Here is a 16,857-nt window from a genome sequence, read left to right as displayed (position 1 = left end):
TTGGTATTCTGTGATTTTTCAACACCAACATTTTAAAGGTTACACAGCAAGCCACACTGTAATGTTTATACTTATCTAGGGTATTAAGATCCTTTCCAACTGAAAGATACAGGTTTCTATTCCAGTTGATAACTAAAAAGGGGCTATCAAAGACCGTGTGTTTTCCAGGGCTTTTATTTTAAGAAAAGCTTACTTAGGCCGCTGCCACTCAAAGTGTGTCTACGATGAGGTAAGTTCAGAAAACGAGGCTGCTGAGAAACGTACTTAGCAATCTGACGTTGCTATAACATTTAAATTATATTTTACAAAAGTCATCAATTAGTCTGCAACAAACTGGAAGCTTTTTTTTAAAACAGTCTTTGACCATTATAGATATTTTAAGAAGCAATTGTGACAAATTCACCTTACCAACTATTAAATAAAAAGTTAGTCTAGGGACTTGCCGAAATTCTTCTCCACCTAGCAGCTTATTAATCTTCCCTCCAAAGGCATTTTCACTGGTCCTTAGCCCCAATTATTATAACCAGCACCTCACTGCTAATTAGGACACAGATACTATTGTCTCTTTTAGAGCTGGAAGAGACATGTAGAGGGGATCAAATCATTCTTCCTAATGAAAAACTGAGAGGCTCTGAGAGATAATCCCTTTGACACGTTGACTCCTGTTTCAATGCTCCTTCTGCCCTGAGGTTTCGGGTTTTGCGTGAGGATTCTCACTGAATGCCTGAAGCAACACACAGATTTACAGCTTTTCCTGCCCCTGCATAACGCTTCCTCTCTCTCCCATCAAATGCCTCAAAATGTGCTTTTGGATTTAGTCAAGGTAACTCTCACAGATGAATGATGTAACTTATCATCCTAAAGAAGCCTCACTTTTCTTTAGTAAACATTTTCTAACCATTAAACGAAGCAAGTCTTTTGTTGAAAAGTGCATGGGAGGGGCGCCTGGGTGGCTCAGTCGGTTAAGCATCCGACTTCGGCTCAGGTCATGATCTCACAGTCCAGTCCGTGAGTTCGAGCCCCGCGTCGGGCTCTGTGCTGACAGCTCAGAGCCTGGAGCCCGCTTCGGATTCTGTGTCTCCCTTTCTCTCTGCCCCTCCCCTGCTCATGCTCTCTCTCTGTCTCAAAAATAAATAAAAACATTAAAAAAAAATTAAAAAAAAAAAGTGCATGGGTTACAAAATGGTATTGTTTCTATAAAAATTCCAAGGTTAAAAAAAAAACCCTGCCAATAGAAGTTAGGATCCGTAAGTTCTCTTGCATCTAAGAAACAGATTTATATAAAAAGTATAATTTTTAAAATTTATAGGCACTGAAGAATTTTTGCTTCTATAAATCAATTTGCTTTTCAATTAAGAACTTCCAATTTATAGGGGTGCCTGGGTGACTCAGTTGGTTAGGCATCCAACTTCAGCTCAAGTCACGATCTCAGTTTGTGAGTTCGAGCCCCACATTGGGCTCTGTGCTGACAGCTCGGAGCCTAGAGCCTGCTTTGGATTCTGTGTCTCTCTCTCTCTCTGCCGCCTCTGCCCCCACCCCACCCCTGCCTCGCTCGCACTCTGTCTCTCTCTCAAAAAATATACAAACATTGAAAAAAAAAAAAGAATTTCCAATTTATAGTCTCAACATTTCGAATCTCAGATATCACGACATGTAATTAATGTTTAGGAATGACACCTATAAATGCACACAGTTTATTTTTTAATTGATCAAAATCCAAAACATAGGTCATTAAAAACGTTCAAGAAAAAAGAAAAACAAAAGTTTTCCAGTATTCTTACCTTGGACCCTGACAACATACTGGTCAACATTTTTGTTCCCCTTCCGATTCCAACCACTATAAACCAAAGAAAGAAATATTATGACACTCTATTCTGAAAACTAGGTTTTTAAAATATCTCTATATTTTGGTCATAATTTCTTGGCACGTATAATAAAAAGTTGGAGGGAACATCTATTTAGCATAATTAGAGGGCTCCTCTTACTCCAATCAGTTTAACCTGTCATGCAACTTAGACATTCTGAAGACACTATGGGAGACACACGTTTTTCCTCTCAAAGTGTTAAACGTGAGAGAAGACTCAACCTAGACAATTAGATAATGAAGTTTTAGAAGAATCTCCAAAGACTCACTGGAATTTTATATGGGCATCAGTGAAAAATACATGGCACAATTTAACCACGGTATATAAAAGCCTTTTGACAGAGTTCATTACCAAGCAAACCAAAAGCCATCATCATAGCTAATGAACCATTTAGAGATGATTCGTGTCCAGTAGTATACAATCAAGAAAACAGAAACATCACAGATCAACCAAACACAAAAAAGAATACAGGGTAAAATGAGAGCTTGCAGAACGTATATTCATATAGACCATCTATTAAGTACAACAATGGCCCACCTATCTCTTCAATTTCAAACATTATTTACCCTTATGACAACACATTTCACCAGGTGAGAATGGGAGTTTACGATGATTTCTGCACTTAAGAGCAAGAAGCTTTTGTAAGAATTGAAGTATTTCTCATTAATGGATGTGATTTTGTAAAAGAACACAATATAAACACCACAATTCAGAATTACAAGAAAAAAACAAGGAGAAATGCCTGGCAAGCTGAAAGAATTATTATGAATATTTACAGTGGATATCATTCATTGAGTTTACCATGTATCAAATTCCACTCTAAATGCTTCCATTTGTTAGCTCATTTAATCCTTATAACAATGCTAAAAAATAATACAATTATCCCTATTTTATAGATGAGGAAACTCAGAGAGAGACTCTAAGAACGTTGCCTAGAATCTCACAACTAGTAAATAGTAGAGTTAAAATTCGGATCAGACGCTCTAACAGCGGACCCCCTTCCTTTTCATCCTTCTGCTACCTGACTCATCTAGACTTTCTTCCCACTGTCATGAGCCTGAATTAGCCTAAACCAATACCAGTCTGTTCTACATTCTATCCCTTTCTCTTCCAATTCATACCATTTCATAACCACTTCCAATAACCTGTACTGCACACTACAAAGCCCCCCCAAAAATACTCAATTGGGTCCCAACGTCTACGGTACCAACACTTTTTTATTCAAAATTCATCCTTCGAAACCTAGCTCAAGTCTCAACCCCTCTACAAAATCATTCCAAACCCTCTCTAAGCTTCTTCGGTAGAATCGTACTAGTTCAAAGACTAAGATAAAAAACTGTATGCCTTTAGTATCTGCTGTTGAGCACACTGCTCTCCAGATGACAGCTGCTGCCGTCCAGGCACAAACTTTGTAAAATAACAACAAAGATCCAGCGCACGGGGTGGCTCAGTTGGTTAAGCATCCAACTTCGGCTCAGGTCATGATCTCAGGGCTCTTGAGTACGAGCCCCACATCGGGCTTTCTGCTGTCGACACAGAGCCCACTTCCGATCCTCAGTCCCCCTCTCTCTGCCCCTCCCCCACTCATTCTCTCTCTCAAAAATAAATAAACATTAATAATAGTAACAACAAAGATCCAATCCAATTTTGTTCCATTCAAGGATCCCCAGTCAATATTTCTGGGGCAGCTACTATGTACTATGTACACAGTCCCAAGAACAACACTTTGATGAAACAGAACATTTCCTGACTTTGAGAGAGTTTATACTACCTTAATGGGGAAAATAGAATACAGGTAGGAGAAATTGCAAGTGCTCAAAAAAAATGGTGCATAATGAGTGAATAACACTAAACAGCAGTATGATAATACATGATTAAGAGTCAAAATGAACGCAGCATAACTGCTGTAGAAGGTCAAGGAAGGGAATACTCTGAACTGCTAAAGAGGCCAGATAATGCTTCTTTCAAGCATTTCAAACAGTTTGAGTTGCCTTGAAGGATGTTTAGAATTTGAACATACAGAGAAGAGAGAAGTACATTCTAAAAAAGGAACAAACTGCACACATTCTCAGACACAAGGATGAGCACAGTGGCTTTATCAACCACAGTGCAGGTGTCTTAGCGTAGGCTGACATGTTTGACTTTACCATGGTTGAAACGCTGATGTCTGCTAGTTCAGTGATCCAGAATGATGGAATTTGAAACAAGAAGGCATCTTAGAGTTATCCAGCTTAACCTTCTTCTCATTTTATACCCAAGAAAACCAAGGTCCACAAGACCTTTGTGATTACACTGGGTCCACCTGGATATTCCAAGATAATCTCTTTACCTTAAAGTTAGCTCATTAGCAACATTAATTCCATCTGCAATTTTCATGCCCCCTTGTGATAGAACCTAACATATTCATAGATTCTGAAGATTATGACATGGGCATATTTAGGGAGTCATTATTCTATTTACCACAGGATTTTTGAGAATCTTGCAAGCCTTCTTTATAGAATTATGTGTCATATATACTATATATAACATAGGTTAACAGAATTATAAACCTAAATTTCAGGTTATATCTCAAATTGTCAGCTAAATTCTTAAATCTGTACCGTTAATATTACAAAGGAAAAAAAAACAGCAAAAAACAGTCTATATGTTGAAAGTAAAAGTACATTTTTTCACACAGGTTCAGTTTTGTTTAAAAAACCTTTTATAAAGCACTTTACAGAGTACAGCATATATCATTATGTTATGAATATTTTGTATGATATTTCCATAAATCTGTTGAGAGTTATGGTAGATGTTACCCCTTTCAAGAGATAAACAAATGGAGATTCAGAGAGATTATAGGTTTTCCCGGGGTATGTGTACTTAGTAAATAAAGCAGCTAGTTCACAGACTCATGATTAGAACCCAGTGTTTATTCTACCATATAACAAAAATCAACTTCTAACAGTCTCCAGAACTACTAGTTTAGACAATGAATATCCTTTATTCTGTGACTAAATACCTACATTTTTTAAACTTTATTCCTCATTGGGAACTACAGGCATTAGAAGAAAAATTAATAAATTTGACACATGTACAGATTATATCATCATATAAATCCCTGGATGATCAAATATAAATTAAGCCTCCAGACAGGAAATTAATTCCAATGCAACTTCTTCCACTCACACAAATCTCAGCCAAATACCTGTCCTTCATAATTCTAAAATGGAAATTTCAACAAGATCCCTTAGCTTAGGGTAAAAACTAAACTTATTTATTCACTGCCTTGAATGTCATCATCTTCTGCATACCAGTGAGTAAAAACCACCAGAAACTAATACAATTGGTCCATTCATAAATACACAGCAGACCTTATCCTGTCTCTTCTTATATTTTGGTGCTGTGCCTTGGAAAACAATAGAACAGAATGGTTACAGCAAATAGGCTTCAACTCATGGAGTGCTGAACTCATTAAGAACTGAGAAGCCAGTTGTAGGACCAATCGCTAAGAATGCGGTGACTGATCAGTAATCCTGCAACAGGATGGGAGAAGGAGGGCCAGCCAGGTATCTGCCATGCCGGGTTAGGGCAGAAGCTTTGGAGCTGAGCACATCTGAGTCGAAATCCTGACTCTGCCAAAAACCATGACCATGCATGACTTCTCTGTGTTTTCATTTCTTCGTCTGTAAAATGACAAATAATAACATCTACCTTATAGGACTACAATAGGATTAAAGTATATAATTTATGAATGTCCTAAGCTGAAGACTTTACACATAGTAAGTTGTTCAATAAATGATTATCATTAGCTATGGCAAGAAACAGTAACTGTCAGAAATTGCCTATTCAAGTTCTCTAATTCAGGAAAATGGATTTCCTAGTGTTTTAAAAATCTATTTAAACCTTCAGTAAAGATATTTTTGCCAATGTGAATGAAATAAAAACTGTAAGTTTTGAAAGTGCAAACTCCTACATTGTTTCTAACTTTCTTGAAAAATAGAATTTTCTTCACCAATTTTATTCTTTTCTCCTAAATAAGCATTCATTTCCTTTGGATAGCTTAGATTGGGTTTATTGTTTGTGTCTAATCTTTTAGCTCTAATAAAATGGATTGGACACTGGTTTATAAACCAGCAGGCACAACCCATTAGTGTATTGTGAAATCAATGTAGTGGATTACCAACATTTTAAAAAATGAAACAATATGGCACAAAAACAGATACTCAGATCAATGAAACAGAGTAGAGAACCCAGAAATGGACCCACAAACGTATGGCCAACTAATCTGTGACAAAGCAGGAAAGAATATCCAGTGGAATAAAGACAGTCTCTTCAGCAAGAGGTGCTGGGAAAACTGGACAGCGACATGCAGAAGAATGAACCTGGACCACTTTCTTACACCGCACACAAAAATAAACTCAAAATGGATGACAGACCTAAATGTAAGACAGGAAGCCATCAAATCCTCGAGGAGAAAGCAGGCAAAAACCTCTTTGATCTTGGCTGCAGCAACTTCTTACTCAACACGTCTCCGGAGGCAAGGGAAACAAAAGCAAAAATGAACTATCTGGACCTCATCAAAATAAAAAGCTCTGCACAGCAAAGGAAACAATCAGCAAAACTAAAAGGCAACCGACAGAATGGGAGAAGATATTTGCAAACGACACATCAGATAAAGGGTTAGTATCCAAAATCTATAAAGAACTTATCAAACTCAACACCCAAAAAACAAATAATCCAGGGAAGAAATGGGCAAAAGACATGGATAGGCACTTTTCCAAAGAAGACATCCAGATGGCCAACCAACACATGAAAAAAATGTTCAACATCACTCATCATCAGGGAAATACAAATCAAAAACCACAATGAGATACCACCTTACCCCTGTCAGAATGGCTAACATCAACAACTCAGGCAACAACAGATGTCGGCAAGAATGTGGAGAAAGGGGAACTCTTTTGCATTGCTGGTGGAATGCAAGCTGGCACAGCCACTCTGGAAAACAGTATGGAGGTTCCTCAAAAAATTAAAACTAGAACTACCCTACGACCCAGCAATTACACTGCTAGGTATTTACCCAAGGGATACAGGTATGCTGTTTCGAAGGGACACACGCATCCCAATGTTTATAGCAGCACTATCAACAATAGCCAAACTATGGAAAGAGTCCAAATGTCCATTGATGGATGAGTGGATAAAGAAGATGTGGTATGTGCGTGTGTGTGTATACACACACACACACACACACACACACACACAATGGAGTATCACTCGGCAAGCAAAAAGAATGAAATCTTGCCATTTGCAACTATGTGGATGAAACTAGAAGGTATTATGCTAAGTGCAATTGGTCAGAGAAAGACAAATATCATATGACTTCACTCACATGAGGACTTTAAGACACAGAACAGATGAACATAAGGGAAGGGAAGCAAAAATAATATAAAAACAGGGAGTGGGACAAAACATAAGGGACTCTTAAATATGGAGAACAGAGGGTTACTGGAGGGGTTGTGGGAGGGGGAATGGGCTAAATGGGTAAGGGGCATTAAGGAATCTACTCCTGAAATCATTATTGCACTATATGCTAATTTTGATGTAAATTTAAAAAATAAAATTAAAATAGAGATTCAACAACCTCAAAAAAAAAAAAAAAAAGAAACAATAAAATACAAAACACGAGACCACGTAAAAAGTAAGTACTGTCCTATTGAAGTTTTTTTGTAGGATGTAGGGATAGGAATCCTAACTTATATATTTTTGTGACTATGGACATAGTTATACAAAAAGTTTGTACCACATAAACTATGTGGATACACACTTTAGCAGTCCGTGAAGGTAAACTTTAGAACCTCTACCAGAGGCATAATAAATAAATAAATAGGGATAAATTATTTTTCTCCCGTCAATCAATTCTACCAATCTGCCTCAACAAACAATAAAATGCTCACTATATCTCCAAAAGAAAGTGTGACTTCCTCTCAGGAACCATAAGGCTCACTTTCTCAAGAGAGCTGTACTCTGAGATTAAATGTGATATAGGCAGAAAAAAGAGCCAAATGTCTTATCAGGAATCCCCATGACCACACCCCATGTTGGAAGATCCATACATGGCTAAGACTTACAATGTAACATAGTAACGTTACACGGCAGGATCAAATGGGAGAAGGACACCAGAGAAATTCATGCATCGGTTTCCTTATTCTCTCTTCCTCCTATGAGCGGGACACTTGAGCATGCTCCTTCCTCCAAAATGTAAACAGCATGTAATTCTGTTAAACAAAATGTAAACAGTAACATGTGTGCGATGTTCCCACTCAGGGAAGCCTGCTGGAAACTCAGCACCCAAAGTTCTTATTGGAGGGGATGAGAGGGATGGTTACTCAGGCACATCTGCCTGAGCGGAAGGACAAAATTCCAGACTCCTAAAAGGAAAGCAGGTGTTCAACATAAACCGCACTGTTCACACCAACAACCGAGGGACAGCAAGCACCCTTATCAGATAGAGAAGGGAGGGAACACTCTCAAAATCCAAGTTCCCAGATGCCTTCCAAGGGCAAGCCTTGTGAGCAGGCCTTTCTAAACACAGCGATTTCAGACCTGCTATGTTACATGTTAGCTCTTCTTCACAGATGCAACACCCTTTTTCAAAGTCCCATCCACACACAAAAGTGGCTATTTCTAAAAGTTTCTAACAGTGTGTACCAGTTCAGAGCTTCTTTAGAAGACGGCATTATAAATCCAGTAGGTCTAAAATACTCCAAAGCAGACTGGAAATGGCACAGCTTTAGTCAATCTTATCTGTTCTTAACCAATATTTCCTTCTTCCTTTTTTCTTTAAGTTTATTTATTTTGAGAGAGAGAGAGAAAGCACATGTGCACACGAGAAGGGGCAGAGAGGGAGAGAAAGAATGACAAGCAGGTCCCCTACTGTCAGCGCAGAGCCCACACGGAGGCTTGGTCTCATGAACCATGAGATTATAACCTGAGCTGAAAATCGAGAGTTGGATGCTTAACTGACGGAGCCATCCAGGCACTCCAATATTTCCTTCTGTAATAAGTGATAGTTACATCAAACTTCCATTCACATCTCTTACCCAGAACTCCTCGGGCAGCACTGTCTAGTGTCCCTCCATGTCCAATTTTCAAAGTCTGCTTTTTCCTTTTGGCCCATTCTGGAGACGGCATTCCAGCTTCTATGAAAGTAATTGAGATGAGAAAGAGCAATTAGCAAGAAAAATGAAATAGAATCTCTATAATAAGGGGTGAGGGTAGATGGAACCCTCAAAACAAAAGTACTACAGAAACTTAACAGATTAAGATGATAACATTACTAGCAAAGAACATACTTAAAAATGTACAGACACTCCCTAAATTACAAAGAAACAGTATCCCAAAATTAGTTGTTTAGAATCTAGAATTCATTTTCGAAGGGAAAAAAATTTTTTTTAACATGAGCAAAGATCCAGGCTAACGCTGAAACACCTAGTAAATTCCTAGTAATAGTGAGCTGTTGGAGAATGATGAAAAGAAGTTAGTTTTTACATAGGCAGCTAGTTTTACAAGTCCTCAATTTCATTTCTAATTCTCTCTTGTTTCCTGGTATTCTTTGCTGGTGCCCCCAGTTACCTAATGTCGGGAGTACCTCTCACACGGCTACTTCTAAGAATGCTAAGTTCCCAAAGTCTCTTCATTGCTCTTTGCTCCAAATCAAAATCCTCACTATTCCTTCAAGAAGCTAATCTCAACAAAAGGTTATGTGGGAAGTGGGTAACAGTTAGGTTGCCTCTCAACCTCTGAAGCATTGAGACTTAAGAAAATGCCAACCCGGCCCCTCTCATCCTCCTAGTGTAAAGATACATTGAAATCATGTTATCTGACAGTGCTTTGGAAACCACAAGACACTCTGACAATAAATTATTATTATTAGCAGCAGTATTATTGTTATATATATCAACATATTGATAGACTATTGGCTACTAAAGTTCAAATGAGAAAGGGCAGGAGCAGAACAGCTCGATTGATCTCCATCTCCCAAACTCATCAAACTTCCCTTATAACCACTGACACCAAGAAGATAAAAAAGAGAGCCAAAGAAAATGGAAAGAGGGAACAGACAAAGGAAAAGGAGGGAAGCTGAACAATAATGGATAAGCCAGATTAGATGGCCAAAAGATGTGCTGGGCTGCTCAGCCTGACCACGTAATTACAGACCACAGTGTGTTAGAACACAGTCCTAAGGCCCCTCTCTGATTATATCACCATGTTTGGAAAGGCATGGCTGCTGCTGTAACACAAACCCATAAGCCTAGGTCCAGGTTTCGAACCCTTCACCTTTCACTCGTAATGCATTATGGATTTCTCATCTGTAAGTTTATAGAAAACTTTTGGAGAACTCTTTGGATTTTTCAACTTGACACTCCTTCGAGTAAGAAGGCCCCCAAGTTTGCTTCTTCCCTTTGTGTCCAAATTTGCCTCTTTCAAGTTCAGAGACACACCACCTCTATTGGAATTTTGTTCACCTTATTGGTAACATTTATGGAAGAATATTTGTTAAGGTCTTTCCCAATGTTTTGGGCCTTGAAGGATTCAGATAGACAAAGAAGAGGAAGGACTTTAGTATAATATGAATCACTATAGGGAAAGGCCAGAAATGTTAATAGAGGCTATTTCCATTAACGGTGGTCTAAATGAGCGAGTGTCAAACCTGGCTAGCATCAGAATGTGGTGCCTTGGAATCTGTGTCTTTTAGAATCTTACCAGGTAATTCTGACAGCCAGTTACAATGGCATTTGGGAAAGCCTGGTCTAGCTAACATAAATACAGAATAGACCAATCAAAGCAACACAGAAATGGAGTAATGAGAATGTCTGCACCCGAGTGACAGGCTTCTGGAAGATAGCCCCCGCAGTCTTGAAACAATGTTTTAACCAAGTTTCAACAAGAAACTTCAGTGGCTTGGAGGCAGATTCACCAGAAGGCAGGGGTATGGCTTTGATCATATGAAAATCTGTCTGAGTCACAGTGTAGCTAACAAATCAGGCCAAATGAAAGCAATTCTGTGAGGGAAACAACCCTATGATGACACCACAAAGCTTGCTCTTGATGCATTTCCTTCCTTCAACATTCCCTGTTGTAAGACCCATTCTTACAGGTAACAAAGTGCAAGGAAAGTGGAACAAAAGAACGAGTAGATAGAACACGGCAATTAAACATCCGCAAGAGTGTACCTACTGCCATTAAACATCTGAATCTGGATTGTGTCCATTGTAATTAACAAATTCCTATAAGAATAATGTTTTTGCATCAAAAAAAAAAAAGTATAATAAACTTTGCCAAGGGACTCTAAACAATGTTAAGAAGAAAGTTCCCCGTGTGGAAAGACAGGCCAGAGCCAAATTCAGGACAGCCTTGAATTTGCCAAATAGTTTTATCACCAAAGGCTGCAGGAATGTCTATGCTTTGAGCACAGCTAAGAGAAAAGAGTATCTTTCACCTTCACTTCTCTATAGGCTAGCATAGATCTGGCTTAATGTAGGTGTCCAATAAATCTAAGGTTCCTGGATGCCACTGTCTGAAATAATCTACTGGGCTGATGAACTGAGAGATCCTGCAGGCTTTTCTGATATTCCCTCAGTGCGCGTGAACAAAAAGAATGCTCTTAAGTTATGGTGTTCCTCAAAACGCGGTCCGCAGACTACCTACAACAGAATCACCTGGAACAACACTTTAAAAACGGTTTCCTGAAAATACCCCAGAACCTCAAAATCACAACCTCTGGGGTTCAGGAATCTGCATTTGTACAAGGGACTCCAAATAATTCCTATGCCCACTATGTGAAAACCACTGCATTAAAGCCTTGGTTAATTAAGTGATATATGCATCTCCAAACCATTTTTAAGAATGCAACTTTGGGGGTAGAGAGCCAGTTCTGCCTTCAGGAGAGGTTCATCAACGTGAACCAAAGAAAAGGCTCCTGGGCGATCAGATTACAGAATATTGGCCGGCCTGCCCAAGGGAAGAGATGTGTTTGTGTAAGTGTGGGGTTTTTGTGTTTTCTTTTTTGTTCTTCCCTTGAGAACGACAACTGCCAACTAGGCTACAGGAGTTCACGTCAGGGCAAGTCCAAGCTCGAGATGCCCCAGATGTCTGTCCAGGGCTAATTCAGTGGTCATCCTACCCTTTACCCTCCTTTTATTTCTTGAGGCACAAACGCGCAAAAAAAAAAAAAGCCCATTGGCTCTCTACGGCTTCCGCTCTCGCGACGATCGCCTCAGCCTGGTCCCCACCCGGGCTGCGGTACCTGCTAGCAGCTTCTCCTTCAGCCGATTCAGCAGCTCGGCTGAAGTGGGCCCTTTGGGCTTGTGCACGGCGAACACGCCGCTCAGGGACAGCAGCTTAGTAGCCAAAGCGGCCTTGGAGGCCGTGGCTTCGGATCCGGTCCTGGCGGCGGTCGCAACCGCCGCGGCTGCAGCCGTCGCTGATGAGGTGGCGGCCGTTGCTGCGGCTGTTCCTGCAGTTTCAGGGACCCGGGCCGTGTCTGTTTCCAAAGATGACGATACCACCGCCGCCTCAGCAGCTGCCATACTTTGTCAACCCAGACCAGTTTTGTAGCTGGAGTCGCACGCTAATGACGCAACAGGAGTGCGCCCGACGTCCCTCCATCTTTCCCATACTTCGAAGCTGTGCTGACGGGAGGGGCAGTCGCAAGGGCATGTGGGAATTGTAGTCCATGGCCTTTTGCTGCAGGCTGGGGGTAGCTGCGCCTTCCCGGGGCTCTCATGGAGTATTTTTTCTCCTGTACTCCTATGTGTCTCTTAGGTCGGGTTAGTTCAGAGCTGCAGGTGTGCTTTGGAGTTCCAGTCCCAAACTGCTAAGCCCAAACACAAAGTCTGTGTATATATTCGGCGGGCAATCTCTTTGCATCCCACCTGCCCAGAACTAGTAAGAGGACCCAGCTTCCAAGAAAAGAAATCTTAAAATACTGTTTTTGCTGCAGTTTGTGAAGAATCATGGCTCCTTGGGATCACTGCTTCATTCGATGTATGGTGCTCTAGGATTCACGATTCAGAATTAAAATACACCTAAATGTAAGCTGTATTAAAGAAAGGAAACTATTCACCTGTTCACTGTTGTATCCCCAGTGCCTCACACAGAGTAGGCACTTAACTGAATATTCGTGAATGAATAAATGGATACGAGTTCTTCAAATTCCCAAAAGAAACTTCTAGGCCAAGCCAGTGCTAAATCACTTGGGCTTATTTTGGTGCCCTCCTGTCCACCTTGCCCCTTATCACCCCCACTGTAATTCGTAATAATTTTAAGATTTTTAATACTAACTCTTCTGTGGATTGCATCCCTTACTAATACACTGCTTAGATATCAAAAGGCATTATGGCAATTCATAAAATTAAACTTTACTTTTGATTTGAGACTTTCTCTCTGAAAGTTATTTACATATCCATCAAAATGCAGGAACGTTGTTCTGATCCTGGCACAAGGCAGAGTGGAGAAAAATTCTTCATTCTTCTTCTGCTTCAGATACATTAAATGGTATTATGAGTATTGTGAAACATAAAATTTGGCTCTGTTGTTTCCCCAAGTTTCACATTAATTTCCTTTAGTTTCTCCAAGTTTCTTTACAGCCACCCTTTCTCCTCATCATCCTCTTATACCATAAAACCTAGTATACTGGGTCACATGGGTGACTCAGTGGGTTAAGCATCTGATTTTGGCTCAGGTCATGATCTCACGGTTTGAGAGTTTGAGCCCCGTGTCAGGCTCTGTGCTGACAGCTCAGAGCCTGGAGCCTGCTTCAAATTCTGTGTCTCCCTCTCTCTCTGCCCCTCCCCCACTCATGTTCTCTCCCCCCCACCCCCGCCCCCGACCTCTCTTAAAAATAAATAAGAACCTAGTATACTAATAATACCTCGTTGCTACTGAAAATTAGCAATTATGGAACTTGCCCCATTTACTCAACAAGTAATGAAAGAACAATGTTTCAAATAAAGTATTTATTTCTATTGTCATCCTTCCCCATTTCAATCACGAGAATCTCTTAAATCTTTGGGGTACACAACAATGCAAATGTACTTAATGCCGCGGAAATGTACACTTACAAATGGTTAAAGTGGGAAAGTTTCTGTTATGTATGTTATGCCACAAATAGAAAGGCCAAAAAGATCTTTGGGGAGTTTTTGCAAGGTGGAAAGCTGAATTGGAAGTGAGAGTCACTCTTATGGTCTATTCAAAAGCCGAAACTGGGGGCGCCTGGGTGGCGCAGTCGGTTAAGCGTCCGACTTCAGCCAGGTCACGATCTCGCGGTCCGTGAGTTCGAGCCCCGCGTCAGGCTCTGGGCTGATGGCTCGGAGCCTGGAGCCTGTTTCCGATTCTGTGTCTCCCTCTCTCTGACCCTCCCCCGTTCATGCTCTGTCTCTCTCTGTCCCAAAAATAAATAAATAACGTTGAAAAAAAAATTAAAAACAAAAAAACAAAAAAAAAAAACAAAAGCCGAAACTGCATGAAAACATGCCTGGGGGTGCCTTGGAGGCCTGAAGAGAATAGAGAGAAACTGAATGCTTTACAGGTCCCATGATTACCCGACTGGATACTTGAGCCTGCTTCAAGAGTTTTCCTTTTCCAGAAAGATGCCACAACTTCAGAAGGGTTAACTACACCCAGGGAGCAAAGCTTCCTTTAACCTCAGCACAGATTTCTGTACTCTCCTCTTGGCAAGAAGCAGAGAGTCAGGGACTTGAAGAGAAAGTATAAAGCAGAATTGAACAATAACAACTTGGAGATTACAGAGCCTTTCCCCAGTGGTCTAGACATGAGTAAGCTTCCCTAATTCTTTTGTGCCTCCAGGGTGGAGAGAGTGGAGGGAGGACAGAAATAGAGGTGAAAAATAATGCTTCCATTGGAATTTTCCACAATGCCAGTGCAGAATCAGAGTTAATTTGATTAAAGGAAAACAGAAAAGTGGACATTTCTTGCACATTTTATTTCTGGAATGCTAGGGAACAGCACAATTAATTCTATTCTGCTATCAAATCTGTGTCCTTGTCATCAGAAGCATCGAGCTCTAATCTTCTGAGGTAACCAACATCTCCCACATTGGGGAAGCCTTGAATTTACAAGTTATGTTACTTAATATGGGTGTGAGTTAGGATCCTTTAGGTGGGAGAGACAGAAACTGATCCAGTTTAAAGTTTATCAAAAGGCTTTTAGAAAAAGGATTTATAGTATACAGGGACATTATGCAGAACCTGAAAAGTTCTCTCTCAGGTTCTCTCTCTCCACCCACATTCTCTTTTTCTGCCTCTCTCTTGTGTCTTCATGCTTCTTTTTGCTTCTACGAGGCTTTGGGTTTTTTCTACTCCTCATTCCACAGTCTTAGTTTAAACCATCCTGTTTTTATCTAATTCCAGAAACTTCCTGGATGAAGTCCCTCCTGGCCACCTACAGAACATAGTGCTTCTCTCACTCTGTGCCTCACTCTTCCCTTGTTCACGTTCCTGCTTAATTTTTCTCATAGCACGTTTCATGCGACATACCAAATATTTACTTATTGTGTTTAATGTCTTATTTCCTCCAACAGAACGTAAGCTCCATGAGGAATTTTCTGTATGTTTTTTTCATTGCTGTGTCTCCAGAGCCTGGAATAGTGTCGCACATGGCACTCAATAAATCGTTGTTGAATAACTGAATGAATACACGTGGTAGCTCCAGCAGAAACCAGGGGAGTGAGCGCCAGTTTCCAGAAAAGTAGAGTGTTGGACACATAAAATAGCTTACCTCGAGTGTAAAACGAGCGTAGCTTACCTCGATGCTTTTATCTCCATTTTTGCGTGTGTATGGAACTGATGCAAAGAGAGAATACAATCACTCCATGCTATTTCATAAGACCCTAACTTTCTAAACCAGCTTCTATGCTGCCCTCAACCCAGTCACCTCTCCAAGGATTGTTAAATAATGGGACTTAAAAATTGGTAACACTTTCAGGTTCGATTCTAAATCTCCCACGGGCTCCACCACGGTTGCCCTTCTTGGGACACTTCTTGGATCCTTACCATAGGCATGTATGCCTGGGAAGGCTGTTCTTTGCAAAGACTTCTCCAGTTGTTCACCTGTACAAGTTCCTGTAGATAGCAGAATCATAGAAAAATAGTGCTTGATGAGAACTTCTAGACCATATAGTGCAAGACCCTCATTAAAAAACTGAAACACAGGGGCGCCTGGGTGGCTCAGTCAGTTGAGTGTCCGACTTCTGCTCAGGTCATGATCTCACAGTTCGTGGGTTTGAGCCCCACATCAGGCTCTGTGCTGCCGCTTGCTCAGAGCCTAGAGCGTGTTTCAGATTCTGTGTCTCCCTCTCTCTCTGCCCCTCCCCCACTCACACTCACACTTTGTCTCACTCTGTTTCTCAAAAATAAGTAAATGTAAAAAAATAAAAATAAAAACTGAAACACAAAAGGGTGTTCCTGGCAACCAAAAAGAGAAAGCCAGAGATGCTCCAATCCATATCATGGCCTTGAGAAAGGCATATTTTTTTTAAAAGTTCAGGAAACAGATGGGCATGTCTCATAGCATGAGATTTGAGAGACCTGGAAAACTCACCAAACACACACACACACACAACTTCTGCCATTTCAAATTATCCTACTAGAGAAGAAAATTATCCTAATAAGGAAGGTAATTAAAGAAACCAGTGGTTGACTGGACTCTGCTGTGAACTGAGGTATCTAAAGGAAATATATTTGTGGTTTCTTTGGAGGTAGAATTCTAAAACACAGTTTTATTTTCTAAAATATTTTCATAAATATTTTAATGTTTTAATTTTGATCATAAGTTTCTTTAATAATTAAGGAAAAATAGTAGTAATAATTTGAAATTTTTAATTAAGCAAAGAATTTTTTTAAAGAAGGAGCAGATAATAAAAGACTAATACTCAACAGTATCAAAAACGTGCAGGAAGGAGTAAGGCCAGAAAAGTCCAAACGATTTGGGAAGA

The 16,857-nt window shown here is 40.2% G+C and overlaps 1 protein-coding gene across 1 annotated transcript in view; it reads right to left on the bottom strand.

Annotated features, from left to right (window-relative positions):
• TRUB1 (TruB pseudouridine synthase family member 1) overlaps positions 1–12,470 on the bottom strand; it is a 37,257-nt gene extending 24,787 nt beyond the window's left edge. The window contains exons 1-3 of the mRNA XM_007084844.3: positions 12,151–12,470; positions 8,945–9,043; positions 1,782–1,837 (exon numbers count right to left, since the gene is read on the bottom strand). Coding sequence (XP_007084906.1) covers positions 1,782–1,837; positions 8,945–9,043; positions 12,151–12,433 — 438 coding nt within the window. The 5' untranslated portion in view covers positions 12,434–12,470. The remainder of the gene's footprint in view (positions 1–1,781; positions 1,838–8,944; positions 9,044–12,150) is intronic.
• Between the last annotated feature and the right edge of the window lie 4,387 nt (positions 12,471–16,857).

This window comes from Panthera tigris, chromosome D2 (assembly GCF_018350195.1).
Source record: "Panthera tigris isolate Pti1 chromosome D2, P.tigris_Pti1_mat1.1, whole genome shotgun sequence".
In the NCBI taxonomy this organism is placed as follows: domain Eukaryota; kingdom Metazoa; phylum Chordata; class Mammalia; order Carnivora; family Felidae; genus Panthera; species Panthera tigris.
This window is presented reverse-complemented; position numbering and strand designations above follow the sequence as displayed.